An 18,070-nucleotide genomic window follows, 5' to 3' on the forward strand; every position below is an offset into this window, starting at 1 on the left:
AGATCCGTGGATCCGTGGTGGCTAAAGGTTCGATTTCTTGCTCACTAGTGTCTGTTTTGGATGCTAGTCAGTTTCCGTCTGATGATAGGATAACAAAGCGAAAGTGGAAATAAGTGAAAAAAATGCAATTTGTTGGCATTCAAGCCTTAACTACTCTACAAGTTACTCAATAAAATTTTTGTAATAACTGTATATTAGCAATTCATGTACGAAAACATTTCTCGCATTGTATGTTTGATGTAACATTTCAGGGAGGAGCCCTGTGTTCTCTCACCTCTCCGACACACTTAATGGTTTGGCCACAATTAGAGCATCAGGGATTCAGGACACCGTTAGAAAGGAATTCGACTCCCACCAGGTGAGTAATTCCTTATATAGACAATTATGTGTAGTTTGAGTCATAAGCTAACACGTATTTCATATTTTCTGAAGATTCGAGGAAAGATGTTGACGCGTATTACTCGATGTTTATCTGTAATGTAAGTACATTTCCTCCGTGGTGTCAGTAGAGCTGCAGTACAAGCCAACTTTTCCGCGCAGAACGACAGCATGAAGATTCAAGCAAAATTCTTGAACACTCGTTGCTACTACTGTGAACTGAATACCACTGTCTAAGGCTGTGAATCGACGTCCAACTGCCCGTCACTACTAGGTTCAGCCTCCTGGATAAACTGAAAAATCATCTCTCAGTACACGTTAAACGCGATTTCAAGGCACTAGCTTTAAGAGGATGTTGAGGATCTCCCACACTGTAAGCTAAAAATTGCGGTTACGGTGGTTCCTAGCTACTGTGAAGACAGGTTTCTAAACGCTCGTTCTTGAATAGCATGACACTGTAGAAAATACAAAGATTATTGCTTAAACACACTTCTAAGAATCTTTTATCCAACGTTTTCTTTATTTTAGAAACATAGTTCTTTTGACTGGTTTGAGGGCTACTCTGAGTTTCTTCCTATTTTATGCTTATCTTTTTTTCTCTATGTAGTTGCTACATCCGATTTTCTGCACAATGCGTCATGCGCGTTGTAGTTTTGACTAACTGTATTATTTTGTCACTGTGTTTTCCTTCCAACGCCTAGTATACTACACTACCTGATACGAAAAGTGAAGCACCCAGAAGACATTGTCGGATGTCGAAGAAACTTATTGCACGTACACACCGTCGGCATGTATGTCAGTGACTAGATCTGGAGTTCTCTGTGAGAGGTAGAAGGGCCTCCAGAGTACACTAGCGCTGTTCGTGTTGAGTGTTGTTACTAGGCCTGGTGGGGTACATAAGAGGCGTGAGGAGCGTCAGATGTTGAAAGATCACTGCGAAGGACCCTGAGATTCTGCGCAACCGTGTGAGACAGCGTTATTAGCACATGGGAGTTTGATGGAGCCTTGTTATTTTGAACATTTTGCTTAGGCGATGGTCAACAGCATGTACAAATTTTAAGAAACATGTGATCACATGTTGTCCTTGTGTCAATGTGCCCTCACATTGTAATCTTGTAACAGTTTATGATTTTTCTTGGCAGTTATGGTTTTCTGTGATAACTTATGTTAAAGCATGTATGACGTGTGATATATCTGCGATAATTTTCCTGCCGTTGACGTTGGTTCTGATCCGAAACTGGTAGCTAAATAAAAAAATAACATTATTATAGACAGCACAGTAAAAGAAAAGGGACGTCTCCATTTGGCCAAGTGGATGAAATGTGCAGTTTCCATATTTGTAAGGTATTCGCAAATGTCTGTGGTCCGATGCTGGACTGGATGAGAACGTGAGGGAGGGCATGCGCGTCATCAACCATGATAAAAGATCGCTGATATTCTGAACATTGTAAACCCTTCACGTCTGCACCTACCGTCCGAAAACTAGTAATGGACTCCCTAGATCTTTCTGTGTCATGCTGGACCATGTTCGAGGGCTACCAGGACATCGTAACCCCTTCACATCTGCTCTTGCCGTCCGAAAACTAGTAATGGACTCCCTACCAGGGTACCAGGCTACCAGAAGCCTGACTATGGAAATACTGTCTCATGCGTAAGCTGACATTAACACTGCAATATAAACGGCCTCGTTTAGAGTGACCGGGAAGCATGGACTCTACTTTTGAATGGCATCACATTGTGTTCTGCGATGATTCGCGGTTCTCCACCATCCCGGATGACCATAGTTGACGAATATGGCGGCGATCTTGGAGAGGTTCAATTCATCAGATGTCTCGGAGAGACACACCGGTGTTACTCCTTGCGTCATGGTACGGACGTATGTCGGGTATGACTTCAGGTCAAGTCTGGTAGTGATTGAGGAAACTCAGATGGTATAATGGTACGTCACAGAATCCTACGTCCTCATTTGTTACACCTCGTGCGACAATACAGTATATTTCAACTGGACAATGGTCGCCCACGCGTGGCATATGTCTATACGAACTGTCTTCGTGATGATCAGGTACTTCTTTGGTCACAAAAAGTCTCAATCTGTCCCCGACAGAACAATTGTTCTTCGTCCCAGTGCCACTAACAAGGATATCATGTACCAGTTACAATAGTTATCGACCAGCTTGCCTCAGGAGGCTATTCAATGGCTTTTGGCACTCGTCATAATAGAATCAGTCATGCATCCACACCAGAGGAGATGCAACATCATAAAGATAAATGAGCTCATACTGCGAAGTTCTTGGTCAGTCTGATACTATTTTGTAATCAGTGAAATAAACCCACATACAGTACCTTTTCAGACCGTGAGGTTTCATTTAGTTTACTCCTTCCCTTCTGGTGCTTCACTTGTTTTGTCAGTGTATTTCTAGGTGCCGTTGCAGGTATCCCAGCAACATGTCTCTTCCTTGTAATGATCTTCTGTAGTGTTCTTCCCTCATCTACTTTTCTTTATTACTTCATTTCCTGATTTAAGCGTCCTCATTCGTTTTAACATTATTCGGCAGCATCCCACTGCAAGTGGTTCCAGTTTCTTCTGCTCTGGACTTCCGACAGACCGGACGGACAGTGCTTTCATGCGCAGATGTTTCCTGGTGTCTACCGAATCATGACTGTATCCAGAGCTGCAGGTATTCATCGGAAGCTGACCGACGGCCAGGGCTAAAATGAATATGTAGATCGGATGGGGAGAGCTCGGGACTGTGGCGGAGGTTCACTCTAAGAAAAAAAAGAAAAGTGTGAGAGAGAGAGAGAGAGAGAGAGAGATTACAGTTTCAGAAAAATTCTATGATCTATTCAAGAGAAAGTGCTTCACAAACTAGGAGCTTTGGTCCACCTGTGAGCCGTATGCAAGCAGTTATTCGGCTTGGCATTGACGGGTAGAGTCGCTGGACAACTTCTTGAGGCATATCGCACCAAATTCTGTCCAACCGGCGCGTTAGATCATCAAAATCCCGATGAAGTTGGAGGGCCCTGCCCTTAATTCTCCAAACCTTCTCAATTGGAGAGAGATCCGACGACCAAACTGGCCAAAGTAGGTTTTGGCAAGCACGAAGACAAGCAGTACAGACTCTTGCCGTGTGCGGGCGGGCATTATCTTGTTGAAATGCTAGCCCAGGGTTACTTGCCTTAAAGGGCAGCAAAACGGAGCGTAGAATTTCGTCGACATAACGCTGTGCTGTAGAGGTCACCGCAGTCCATCACTCCTACTTGGGGGCTGTGTGGCGGGTGACAGTCAGGTTGATGTACCATCGCTACCTGGGGCGTCTCGAGACACATCTGCGCTGGTCATCGGGGCTCAATTAGAAGAGCGACGCAACACTGAAGACAATGGTACTCCAATGATTGACATTCCAGGCTGAATGCTGGACTCCAAACGTATATTCTAAGAAATTTCTTCCTCAAGGCCTGTGGTTGATACTAGTAGACTCTTGCCTGGGGATGCCCTTTTTGCCACTGGTAGTCTGCTTTTTACGTCTTCCTTGGCCCGTCCGTCACGGGTTATTCTGCTACCCAGGTGGCAGATTCCTTAGCTTCATCTACTTCATGATCACCAGTTGCGATATTAAATTTCTCTCTGTTCTCATTCCTGATTCGGGGTCCACTCAGCGTCGTGATGCCACTTGAGGAGCTACTCGACCGACGAGTAGCGGCTCCGGTCAAAGAAAACCACCATAACGATTGGGAGAGCGGTCTGCTGACCACACGCCCCTCCTATCCGCCTCCTCAGCTGAGGATGACACGGCGGTCGGATGGTCCCGATGGGCAACTTGTGGCCTGAACACAGTGCTTTCATTTCTGATACTTCTTATTAATTTCTCCTTTCTTTCGTTTACTCTCAGTCAATCTTCAGTACTCATTAGACTATTCATTACATACAACAGATCCCGGAATTCTTCCCTTTCACCGAGGATAGCATGCCATCAGCGAATCTTATCATTGATACCCTTTCACAATGAATTTTCATCTCACTCTTGAACCTTTCTTCTACTGCCTCACTGCTGCTTCGATGTGTAGATTATACAGTTTGGGCGAAAGACTACATCTCTGTCTTATACCCTACTTAATCCGAGAACATTATTCTTGGTCCCCCACTCTTATTTTTCCCTATTAGCTCTTGTACATACTGTATACTACCTGTATTTCTCTATAGTTACCCATATTTTTCTCTGAATATCGAAAAAATTAGTTACGGCTCCCAAAAATCTGTATTCTTTGACTGATATACAGAGCGACATGAACGCTGAATTAAGGAATATGGACCTTACCTCGGTGTATTAAGCAATCAAAATTTTAGGGAATAACTCCTTTTTTAGTCCCGAAAGCCGAAGTTTCATTCTGCCACAAAAATGTTATCTAAATTTTGCAAACAGCTACAATGGTGAGCGCAATACAACTATGAGACATCAGCTGTAGCTTCTCAGCCGTTATGTTCTTTTGTATTGAATGAGACTGAAAGAGCCGTATGGCTCTGTTGTCTTGAAGAACCAGAACTGTTGTTCAGCCGCCCAACCCGAAAACTTTTTCTTCTCCCGCCACAAGCTGTTCTTTCCCGGCGGCCTTCTAGGGTTATGTCTGAAGTGTATCTGCTGAGTGCGGCTGACTGCGATGGATGTGTGTAAAGTGTGGTGTCATGTATTTGTTGCATGGTAATAATAAAAGGAAGAGGGTGAAACCCGGTGCCTGCACATAGTCAGATCCTCGCGAAAAGCACCAAGGACCGTCCCGGCATTAACGTCACCACCCGACGCACGGATCACCACCAACGGTGTCACATTCCCTCAGTTTATGGGACGCTGCTTAAAGGTTTGAAATTCAATACATGACACTGGAGAAACGTTCGATGGTCAAGAACTTTACGTCACAACTTCTCGTTCCCTTCATAGCCTTCCCTTTGTATAGAAACAACAAACTCAATTATCAATTTCTTGTTTTTTAGGATCGTCATACCTCTGCATGGTTCCTATATGTAACAAACGGATCAGCGCTTGGAATATGGCTAGACTTCCTCAGCAGCATTTTCGTCACTATCGTCACCTACAGTTTCCTCGTTCTTTCTGCAGGTGAGAGTCCTACATAAATTATTATGTCATAGAATACGTTTAAGAATTCATTATTTTAATATACAGGGTGTGCTGGAATATGTACTCAATAGTCAAGGATATCTCAGGGAAGACCATCCAAATGAAAAAAAATAGTAAACATGGGCTCTAAAAGGCATCTTCGATATTGTCAAGCAAATCTCTTTCACTGCAAGCTCTTTGCTTGCCACATCCTTGAAGAAGCTTGTGTGGACCAGACAAGGAAACATTATCTAGTGAACATGGGCACTAAAATGTGTACCTTAAGAACTGTGAGCCATTGTTCAGAAGAAGAGAAATGTTTCACAGTAGCGAAGATGAACATCTGTGAATGATCGTACCTATCGTATCTCTGAATATTGACAGTTCTTCCTGGCACACTCTGTGTAGCACGCTAGACGTCAGTGATGCATCTTTTCCTAGTCTCTGTGCTCGATCTCTGATTATGTTTTCGTAATACCATTCTATTGATTAATGGCGTCTTCACGGTGGCATAAGTCATACAACAATATTTTTCCCATATAATTTCAGTAGGATAAGTTGTCCTAAATATGATACGAAACAGAATGTATCTGTACTTTGGGAAGGAAAACAGTAACTGTTCGGAAAAAAATTGTAAATGTTGGAGACTATAAGCTGCTAGAAAAATGATATTGTATTTCATTCTTTAAATTTACAAATATAGACTAGAAAAAACAAACGTTTTATTTTTTTTTTGGACTGAAGTTCCTAAATGTGCTATTGTTGGTTCAAAATTGGATACACATGTGAAATTGTTACGTGCACTGATGATTGTAGGTTGAGTTCTTAATAATAAGATGCAGAACATACAAAACGATAGATCTGCATAACTAGGATTTTTCTGTGCGGGATATTTCAAGGATTTTTATGTTCTGAAACATAGATCAGTTTGAATTTCTTTGTTTGTTTTTCATATTTTTAATACCGTGAAGTTAACCAGCAGTTGGTAAGAGCTATTAGCAGTTATACTTATTGTATAGAGATTAATACAAAAATGAGAGATACTCAACAGAGAGTCAGTGTCTTCCTTGTTTCATGAACATCAGCAGGACCGTTAAACACAACGCAGATTCCTCTAGAGCCATAACTTCTAGATCATTTTCCAGTACTTTTTGTGTAATGCAAAAATAATTGTACCTGTAGAAATCCTCTTTCCTCCTCGAAAATTAGCCAAGATGTAATTTTCTCTGTTTTATCCTCAGCTGGGTCATGAACACTGATGAATGTGATTTGGCCAAGTACTATGTAGGATATTCTCTTTTTAACAGCTTTGAATTCCTTCGCCGAATTTGCTGGTTTGTTGTGTATTACAAAACCAGTGCCGAATTCGTGTTTATCTACGCATCCTCCGTAGAATAGTATGTATTCATCCTCTTTGTGAGTTCCCTCTCCTAGCCATCATGTCTCTTGTACCGCCACTAGATCCAGTTTATATCAGTTAATTTCTGAGGTGGTTCCTCGTCTATACAGGCTCCGAACATTCCAAGATCCAAAATTAAAATTTCTAAATCGTATGCCGTTTGTTCTTTGCAGTTTTCGTAGTCCATTGTATCCATCCATGTCCGAGGAAAGTTTGTATTTCGTAACAAAGAGTTTTTTACAGGATTGTGTTGTTAGCCCAATGCCCAACCCTCCTCCTTTATCCGGGCTTGAGACCGGCAGTGGCTGTTGCAAGGAAGCTGAACCCAGGAGGACTAAATTAATATTTGAAAGAAGAGTAATGAGGAAGAATGTGGACCAGTTTTAGATAACGGAGAATGGAGAAGGAGGAGAAACGAGGAAATCTACCTTCTGATGCGACAACCAACTATCCTACAGAAGATAAAGAGCAAAAGAATACAATGAGTGTCGCATGTAGCCCGTATGCCAGATGGAAGACAGGCGAAGATGGCTCTAGCGGGGAAACCAAACACCAAATGCCCCATTGGACGACCAAGGCAGCGCTAGATGAACGACCTGGCGAAGGACCTAGCAGCCCTGGGAATTGAAGACACCTGGAGGAATCGTGCATAAAACAGGAAGGAATGGAGGCAGTTTGTGGAAGGAGCGCGTGGTCTGCAGGGCCTGTGATCGCTGAATGTATGTGTCTGTCTGTAATTTTCTCTACTTACATGTGGTACATCAGTCATAACAATAGAATCTGGTGTGGACTCTCCAAAGGGATGGATATCATCCATGCTTGCGTCTGTCCTCAAAGAGATCTCTGAATCAAAGTCAGTCTCTTCAGCTCTTTTTTCTCTTTTTGTGTATAGTTTTCTGGTTTTCCCGTCTTTGATCTATTCTTTTTCTGTTTTGAAGCTTTTCTTTTTCAACAATGGTTTCACTGTCGGAGGTGTGGTCTCCTACGGACGTATTGCTCTCGTATAGAAAGGGCGGCAAACAGCGGTACACGCCTGTGTGGCTGGTGGCTCGGCCGTAGGTGACAGGGACATCTTGGAATATTCCCGCTTCAGCCCCTATAGTTTCATGAAGTTCCAGTGAGTGACAGCGCCATAAGTAGGCTTGAAAATGGCGTCTATAACGGAGATGTGTTCCAAGCAGAGCTCCCATTGAGTTTCTTTTGGCGGAAAACCAGTACATTGCAGAATTTATAGGTGCCTGCAGAATGTCTACGAAAGCTGGCAGTGAACAAAAGCACAGTGAGTCGTTGGGTGAGGCGTGTGTCACATCGAAACAAGGCCGCGCGCAATGTGGGAACGTGCGGACACTCTCTTTCGAGATGATCGACCAGTCACAAGCAAACACCTCACTGCACAATTGGACGTCTTTGTTGGTAGTGCCGACACACTTATTTACCAGTTGGGGTACTCAATCTTGCGTGGCTGCTGGGTTCCTCGCCGCCTAACAGAAGACCATAAAGAGCAAAGATTGACCCTCTGCGCGGAATTGTTTGCGCATTACAAGGCTGATCGTGACAATTTTTTGTCGAACGCCGTCACGGGCGATGAAACATGGGTTCATCTCTTTGAACCGGAAAGAAAACGGCAATCCATGGAGTGACGCCACACCACCTCTCCTCCGAAGAAAAAGTTCCAATCCGCACCATTAGCCGGTAAAGCGAAAGCGACCGTCTTCTGGGCCTCTGAAAGGGTTATTCTGTTTGACGTCCTCCCTCATGGTGGAACGATCAACTGTGAAGTATATTATGCGAGCCTTATGGAACCGAAGAAACGACTTCAACGTGTTCGTCGCTTCAAAAAATCAAACGAACTACTCCTTCTCTATGACAACGCACCGCCTCACATAAATCTGCGCATCCGAGAGGAGCTCACAAAACTTCATTGGACTGATCTTCTTCGTTTACCTTACAAGCCGGATCTCACACCTTCTGACTTCCATCTCTTTGACCCAATGAAGGATGCCCTCCGCGGGAAGCAGTACGTGGATTATGTGGAGGTTATTGATGAAGCAGGATGTTGGCTCCAAAATGTTCAAATGTGTGTGAATTCCTAAGGGACCAAGCAGATTGGCTCTGATGTCGACCAGTGGAGGGGTACCTTGTGAGCATACAAGCCAAAAGAAACTGCTTTCAAGAAAAAGAATGTGTTGCGTTATTTACTGAAAGCCCTTCGTAATTTGCAATGTAGCGTTTAATATTTGAGAATTTCACTGACTGCTTGATAATTATCTCCATGTAATGAATGTGACAATAATGAATAATTCAGCAGCTAGAGCACAATCTTCTGTGTGTATAACACGAATTTGGTAGCTACCTAGTCAGTATTTACGTAAATGTGGCGAATGTTGGAACTATGAGCAGATTTCCTTGCAGCCTGGAAATGTTGTTTGTTCTCGAGTTAACTAACACGTGGTTAGCCTCTGGGGAATGGATAGAGGATTTAAAACCGAGCATAATAGTTCATGTATTTATATGCCAATTTTTTGTTAGTTTCAGACAATTATATGGTATTACATGTTTGTTTCGTTTCTGGCTTTTTCTTTGCAAATTTTCAGCTTTGAGGTATTTTTTTCTTTTCAGATGTTGTCTTCTGATGTCTAAATGAAATGCTTGCAGTGTATACCATTAGCTCCAACACAATCTTCTAAAGGCGGTATCATTGAATATTTCACTAGCTCACATATTCCAGGCGTCTGTCTGCTGTATCTGTTGCAGCCTTTCTTCGGCATGCTGGCGAAGGATGTCAACATTCACAATACCATTTTGCTTTGCAGACAAAAACAATTTTGAATCAGCGTTTCCCAAATAAAAGGTTAGGTCATGGTGTCATGGTGTAGCAACATCTTGATCTGCTTGTTCGCGTGTGCTCAGTACGTTGGATTTCTTTTTGTTATCATTTTTGGGAACAGTGTATTCAAAACCTATTGCGAATGTTGACATTCTTCACCAGCGTGTTCAATAAATATTTCAGACTGTATAACCGACAAATGGAAGACAGGAGCGAATAAGACAGTCAATGATGCGGTGTTTAGATGATTGTGTTGGAGCTAATGGTAGACATTTTGAGCGTTTCATTTAGCTACCAGAAGACAACATTAGAAAAGGAAGAAGAAAATACCTGTGGAACTAAGCTGCAAATCTGCAAACAAGAAGACGGAAACGAAGCGAACAATTAACACGAAAAATAGTCTGTAACCACGAAAATAAAAACATTTACCATATGGATATGTGAACTTTTAAAAAATCTTTTAAGACTTCTATTATTTTACCAGAAGTTTCCCAAATATTAGTTACTTCCTTTTCAATAAAACGCTATAACTCTGCTACTTACGCAGACATTAATTCACAGGTTCATTCGGTGGTTCCGGTGTGGGTCTGGCAATTTCACAGTCACTCATTCTGACTGGTATGCTTCAGTACGGCATTATGCAAATGACTGAAGTGGTCAGCCAGATGACGTCAGTGGAGAGAGTCCTTGAGTACACCAAGATTCCTTCTGAACCTGCTCTGGAGTCCGCACCAGGTGAGGAAACGACGATTAACGTGATTTAACTGCTACTGTGGCGAAACATGAACAAGTACGTATATCATAGTTCAGTAAGTAGTTTTAGAATGGAGAAGACGTCCAGTGTGTTTTACTCGTACAAGGTGGTTCCGTGATGATGTGCAAACTTTCACAGATTATGGAGAAGGCTTTTGTATCAATTTGAGGCAAGGGATTCTGGTCCGGAAATGGCTGAGTCGGAAGTTATAAGCTAAAATCGTTCTGATGCCTCTGACAGCGAGCCTCTTCCACTACAAGGGCTTTACCTTCCATTTTTTGGAGAAGATGGTATGAACCAAAACGTGGGCTTTAGAATGCCTATCTTGAGAGCTATGAGGACTTGTTCAGCAGTATAGATGTGTTTCAAAATAGGAAAGATCAGCAAATACTCATACTTCTTAAGGTGTGCACTTTAGAGTCCATAGAGTCCATGTTTACCGGACGTTTATATTCTTGTTTTCGTCCATACTGTCTGCTCCCAGAATATGGACAGCAAAGAGTCTGCAGTAGATGTTCTTTGTCAGAGGTATCAGAACGATTTTCACTTACAACTTTAAACTCGGCCGTTTTCCGATCATGGTCGCTTACGTCAAATTCATACATTCATCCTTCTCCATCACCTCTGAAAATTTGCAACTTCATCACGGAATCACCCTGTATGTTCACTCACTTTTTAATGTGTTAAATTTTCATTAATCAATTTGGAGATAATTTTAAACAACATTCAGTTCTGGAGCCTCTAACTACGTAAAAGTGCTTTTGATATTCACTTTACTTACTAAAGCGTTACATTCAATACGAACACATAAATTGTGGGTACAGTCTTTCCCATTCTAATTTCTTACATTGTATACAATTTTCCTTAAATTATAAATATTTTTTCACATATGTGTTTTTTAAATAAACGTAGGATATTCACTTTAAATAAAGTTTAATTAAATAGTTGAATTTACTTAGTAGCAGTGGAATAAATAGGAATTGGAGGTACGTCCTTCAGCAATGGTATAGTTGTACGTTATGGCTATTTATGTCATATGAATCTTTGACATTAAGGAATAGCGAAAGTTTATTCATAATTCCCATTTCACTAACTACAGTCATTGTTGTACTGTTTTTACAACTTTTAATGAGCTGGAAAAATTATGATAAAACAATTTTTTTTTAAACTATGTCTCACTCTATTTTACGTCAGGTTGACTTCGCATGACTGTTAAAACCTTACAGCTTCGTAACAAAACCAGAATATTGACCTGTAGCGTCTAATGATGTCTGATAGTGTATTTTATAAGTGCTGGCCGGTAGTGATTGTGGCTGAGGGCTTCCACAATTCAGACACAGTGATTTGGCATTAGCAGGGGCTGCAGTACTGGTTGTAACATGTCGGTATAGGCTCCAACAGTCTCTCGCAACAATCTACCAGCAACGTACAACTGATAACCGTTGTCTATGTTCTTGCGAATTCACGCAACTGTTTCAGTTTGAAACATTTTCATCTTCATGTCTTCTCTTATATCTAACCAATAATTCTTGGAGACTTAAGATTGCAATATTTACACTATACAAGCTTTAGATAATAATAGTAGTTACAGCAATAATAGCTACAGTAGTAAATGTAGAGTATCAAAATAATTAATTATTGTTAACATTATAGTCATTAATTTTGTCCACCGTTTTTGTTTTTGAGACAGTGGCAAAAGAAAGAAATAGAAATTCTTGACGGCAGTAATAAGAAATCACATCTAGAGAATGAATTGACTGGGCTGGGACTAAGACAGACATGATGGGGTAAAGTTAGCATATGAGATGAAAGGAAAGAAGACAGAAATAGATTCGGATGATGAAAGCTGTAATAGGGTCGACAATGAGGAAGAATTATTGGTTCGATATTGGACATACGCTGAAGAGGAGAGCTGCGCTGGTGATAACTCACGTTCGGCAGAATGGCGGTTCAAAACCCTATTCTGCAATCCATATTTAGTTTTTCCGTGTTTTTCTTAAATATCATGAAGCAAATACCGGAATGATTCCTTTACTAAGGACCTTGCTGTTTTTCTTGCCTGTCCTTACCGAGTCCGATCTTGCTGTCTGTCACTAATGAACTTGTCGACTAGGAGTGAGACATTAATCTTCCTACTAAATTTCGTATCTCCTCCAAACCTCGAATTGGGCGGATCTTGCGTTCGATTGGGCATTTTCTGTTTTCGTTTCTGTTAATCGAATTAGTTCTGTAAACAATCGTCACGTTAGTCATCAATTCCTCCTCCCACTCGAAATTACTCAAAACAGAAATTAACCATCTCTCTGAAATCAATCAATCTTTTCCCATCTTTTCCCACAAGCAGCAAACTTTCACAAGTGGCTTGAGATGCAGCATCAGAAAGGTTCATCCCCAGTCACGGTTGGCTTTCAGTATGACTTCAGATGAGCTGCCATGTCCGTCTGACTGCTATTGTGTAGCAAGACGCAATTCACCCCATGGCGTTTCTATGTTTTCAGCAACTTCCAAATAACAGAGGTTTTACAAAACAACTGAGATTTTCAACGATAAGCTTTGACGCTGCAGTTTTTCTAACATCATCTCACATCTTTCACTTTACTGCCATCCCGATCATATCTTGTCTCTATAGTCTCATAAAAAAGTTAGACAACTGTTTTTTCAGCTTGCTGTCGACTTTACAGAAGCTCTCTCTCTTGTTTGCTTAGAAATTATTTGTTGTCCTGGGATGATTAAGTCTAGTTTTATACGATTCCCATGCGACACTCACTCTGTGTACAGTGTGATATGTATGTCTTGGCATCGTACATAATTTTACTTATTATTTTTCAAAAACTTTTCATTATTTTCTAATCTGTTTCCTGTGACTAAATAATACACCTGACAAAGAGTATGTTAGATAAAATACTTTTAAATTATTTTGTGCTCACGTCCTTTAGTGTCTATGTATAGACGTGAAGAAGCAAGTGGAAACATAAGATTTGTTTACTGTTTTCTTCTAGTTTCGAGATAAATATGGTTGTAAATTCAGACGTGTACACTTAACTAATTATAGCATAGATGCAATATTGTAGATGGCATAAGCACCTCTCCATACCTTACAAAGATATAAAAAGCTTCTCCCTTTTCACCTGAAAGAGAAACTTTTACAAACGCTTGTACTTCCAATTGGTCATTACAGCGAAGGTCTCTCTCAAGAAAGATCACGGTGACTGGAACTAGTTATGAACGCCTGTGTTGGATATGTCTGTGGCCTTCGACTCTTCCGTTATATTTCTCCATCTGATGCACAGCTAACCTGACTAAGTGGAGACAAGCGCAGTGACTCCCACACACCCTGACTCTCTGCTGTCTTGTCAACGTTCACAGTCTCTCATATCTCTTATCACCCTTGTTTTCGTATGAAAATGGCAGCAACACTCGCTCCAATCAAAACATTTCTATCCCACTCAATCACTCGGCCGCTTTCTCGAAGTTCTTTTCAGAGTAGGAACCCGACTCTGGAATGATCTCCCTCTTTATATCAGAGAAATGAGCAACATCTCCAGCTTTAAAACAAAGATAATGACATACCTACTGAAGCAACAGTAATGCTATTGTAGCCCCTGTGCGCGGTATTTACGCCACTAAATCCTTCTTTGCAGTGCTCTTATGTGGTGCAGTTTACCTAAATTCCCTCTCTCGGAATCCGATATATCAGAGAACATCACACATTCCTTTACATACATTCAGATCGTTCTTAAATATATTAATACTATTATTTACTATTTGTTCTACTAAAATTATTCTTATTTCTTAGGTAACTAAAATTTAAAGAAGATTCTGTATGTGTGAAGTCCCGGTCCGACGTTAGAGACACCCTGAAGGCCTAATTTGATCACGTTACATAAATAAATAATAGAAGACGGCAGAGCAGTTCCAGACTGGTTATAATGAACTCACATGGAGAAGAAATAAAGAAACATTTTTCACCACCAAAAATGATTAAGTCTAATGCAGAATTCCTCTGAGTGCTTGATTCGTGTTTCCAGCTAAGTTTCTGGTTCCCTCAGATGTCGGAAAACAAACTTAATTACAGGACTCCTGACCACATACTGCAAAAGTTCCCTTTTGACAAGGCAGTAATAAAGGAAGATTAGAGAATACCGCTGAATCGACGAAAAGATAAATACAGACGGTAAACAAAGTATATTCTGACACACATTTGTCAGGATCACTATCGCTCCTGTCCATTACACTTTGGAAATATTTAGTTAGATTTTAGTTCCCTCAAAACTTGCTCTGTTTGGATCAGAATAATTGACGTGAAGTTTGTAACAAACATCGTCTTAAAAACTCCACAGTGTATCATCTAGTTTGAAGTAGTTACATTTTGTCTGTAAACGGTGGTCCTACAAATGCGCTGACATAGAGCACACGAATTAATTTGCTGCGCTTATTTCTTGGCTATGGTAGCCTACGATCAGAATCAATATTCAGACAGTTAAAAATGTCACGAATCTGTGTCCTTCATGTTATTTAATTCGTAAACAAATTTACTTCCACAGTAAGATAACACCGGCGTCAACCACTTGTAAATGACTACTAGAAACGAATGGAACATACTCAACATGAGGTCTCACAAATCGAAGTCTATCTCTCTCTCTATTATTAATTTGTTTGTTACAGATAAGAAACCACCAGGTTCATGGCCACAGCGAGGACAGGTCGTCTTCCAGAAGATGTATCTGAAGTACAGCCCAACAGATCCTCCAGTTCTCAAGAACCTCAATTTCACAATTCACCCCACCCATAAGGTTTTGCTATACGTTCTTAATCACATCAAAAATGATTGTGTGTATGTCTATAACTCTACGTAGCTTCGAAATTTTCAATATCTGTCTAGGTTGGCATCGTCGGCCGAACAGGAGCAGGGAAGTCGTCCCTTATCTCTGCTCTCTTCCGATTGGCGCCTATAGAGGGAGCCATTCTGATTGACGATGTGGACACCAGCACTCTGGGACTTCACGACTTGCGGAAACACATCTCCATTATACCACAGGAACCTGTGCTCTTCTCAGAGACTCTGCGCTTCAACCTTGACCCGTTTTCAGAGTTTGAAGATGCAAAACTTTGGGACGTACTTGAAGAGGTATGTAAGTTTACTGAACATATGTAATATATGTTTATGAAAACGTGAATTTGAAAAATACGTTGTTTATATTCTGAAGCCGAAAGAAAGGTCTGAGTTCAACTTCCTGTCAGTGACAAAGTCAAAGGGATGGGGCACACTAGTTCGGTTTGGACAACGTTGGGGAAGAAAGTCATCCTGGTCAAAAGCAAAACAACCACCATTCAGATAGTCACTTGTTGGAGTTTACAGAGACCACTGAACACAAAGATCTGCATGGACAGCCAAGTACCCAGAAAGGTGGTGTAAGGGATGATATAGGTTTCGAATTTTGGAAAATGACAGTGCAAATCCCTATCTGGGTGTCCAGATTTAGGGTTTCTATGGTTCCCCTGTATCGCTGAGGTTGAATGCCAAGATGGTCTCTCTAAGTGTGCACTGCCGATGTCCTTCCCTATCCTTCCACAACCCGAGCTCTAATGAACTTGTGATCGACGCGACGGTAAGCACCAATCACCCTTCCTATTCTTCAGTTAGACATTTGAACCACGTCTTTCTTAAAACTGATTCAAGTGTCTCTGGCCTTGGGGCTCCTCTCTCCGTTCGCAGGATCTTCAAATTCTTGAAGGGAACGCTTAGAAAAATGGGCTCATATATATCTGCAGTTAGCTCTCCATGAGCTAAGCCAAAAGCCAAAAGTAGGCAACAAGGTGTTGGATGCCCACCTTAGCACAGGACGTGAAGGTCGGACGCTTGCACGCTCTGTCAGGCGGGATAAGTGGTGATCTGAGACATGATCTGAGACAGATCTGAGGTTGGAGTTCACAACCTACTTCCATGACATCGTAAATATTTCTGATGGTTTGGTGGTGGGGGGTGTCATCAGTTTTCTGACTGGTTATGTGGCTCACCACGATTACCTCCTTCGTGCCAATCGCTTTATCTCAGATTAGAATTTAGAACCCACATTCTCAGTTTTTTAATCTGTACAACTTTTCAGTCTCTTTATTCTTTCCTTATAGGGTTCTCTCTGACGACATGGAAGTTTTTCCACGATGTCGTAACACCTGTTCCATCAGTCATCTTGTCACTTCTCCTAATGAAGTGTTCCATATGATCTTTCTCTCCTCACCTCTGCATGAAACCTCATTTCTTATCCGTCCAGTTAATAATAAGTATCCTTCTGTAACACCACATCTCTGTTTCTTGTATCTTCTTTGTTTAGTCAGTCATGTGTTACTTTGCTTCCAAGATAGCAGAACTTAAATTCTTCCACTATATGTTGCTCAGTTTAGACGCTAATTCTGTCTCTAGTCTCGTTCTGCTGTTTCTCAGTACTTTCCACATTCTTTCGCTTTCTCTCGGTCCATACTCTACGCTATGTAGACTTGTTCACTTCATTCAACTGGTCTTGGGTTTGTTCCTCACTTTTACATAAGACAGCAATGTCATCACTGAATCTTATCACTGATGTCGTTTCATCCTGAACTGTAGAGTTATTAACATATATTTCTCAGGTTGTTCCATTTTATCCTATAATTTCACAGGTGGAGCTCAAGTCGAGTATACAGACACTGGACTTCCGGGTGACGGAAGGCGGCAGTAATTTCAGCGTGGGCCAGAGGCAGCTGGTGTGTCTGGCGAGAGCTATTCTCAGGAACAACAGGATCCTGGTGCTCGATGAAGCCACCGCAAACGTCGATCCAGAGTGAGTATTTACACGAAAAATACTTAAAGTTCCGCGTTCGTGATAAGGACTATGAAGTCGTAGCAACATTTTCCAGGTTTTCAAGTGGCAATGTTCTGTTTCAAATATCTCACGTTTCGCTGCCGCCTTTGGCCGGGACTGCCAATGACTACTGAGCCATAGTAGCCACCACATTCCTCACCTGTCATGTTTCCATGAAAGTAGATTGTACTGAGGCATAAAAACGTTTTTCAGGGAAAAAACTACAAACATTCTTCGCGTCCCCATGTGACGACTCTGTAGAGATATTTGAAATGAAAATAGCGCATTAACTGCTCGCAAACAGCCGTACAGGCAGTATCTATTCGCTCGACACATCCATGAATATAACTGGGGTGCACATTACGGAGTAAGTTTCAGAGCAGACGTAGACATTGACGCAGCATTTGGTTCAGTTATTAAGTACAATATTTTTTATTGAGCCAGCCATTTGCAATGGATGAAAGACCGCTTTTGAGACGTACTTTCGAATTATTTGTAGAAAATAAATGTAATATAATACATTCGAATTAACTCAGGCGATTACGATGGGATCAGGTTAAGAAATTCGGTACAAGAAATAGCAGACGAGGTTTGTATTTGGATAACATAACTGACGACATTGGAAGTGGAGGTGATATAATACAGTATCCGATCGAAACTATCTGGACGCCACTATGTAATGCAGAATTGGCCACTAGATGTCACGAGAGGTGACCCACCAGTATAAAAGGAGAAGGTGAGTACTGTGTTGTGGCATGCAGTAAC

General features: G+C 41.4%; 1 protein-coding gene across 1 annotated transcript in view; it reads left to right on the forward strand.

Annotated features, from left to right (window-relative positions):
• Positions 1 to 18,070, forward strand: part of LOC126234406 (ATP-binding cassette sub-family C member 4-like) — a 123,763-nt gene that overhangs the window by 99,816 nt on the left and 5,877 nt on the right. Inside the window, exons 17-22 of the mRNA XM_049943095.1 lie at positions 252 to 358; positions 5,366 to 5,489; positions 10,277 to 10,450; positions 15,135 to 15,262; positions 15,352 to 15,597; positions 17,124 to 17,284. Of these exons, the coding sequence (XP_049799052.1) occupies positions 252 to 358; positions 5,366 to 5,489; positions 10,277 to 10,450; positions 15,135 to 15,262; positions 15,352 to 15,597; positions 17,124 to 17,284 (940 nt within the window). The remainder of the gene's footprint in view (positions 1 to 251; positions 359 to 5,365; positions 5,490 to 10,276; positions 10,451 to 15,134; positions 15,263 to 15,351; positions 15,598 to 17,123; positions 17,285 to 18,070) is intronic.

This window comes from Schistocerca nitens, chromosome 2 (genome assembly GCF_023898315.1).
Source record: "Schistocerca nitens isolate TAMUIC-IGC-003100 chromosome 2, iqSchNite1.1, whole genome shotgun sequence".
Lineage (NCBI taxonomy): Eukaryota > Metazoa > Arthropoda > Insecta > Orthoptera > Acrididae > Schistocerca > Schistocerca nitens.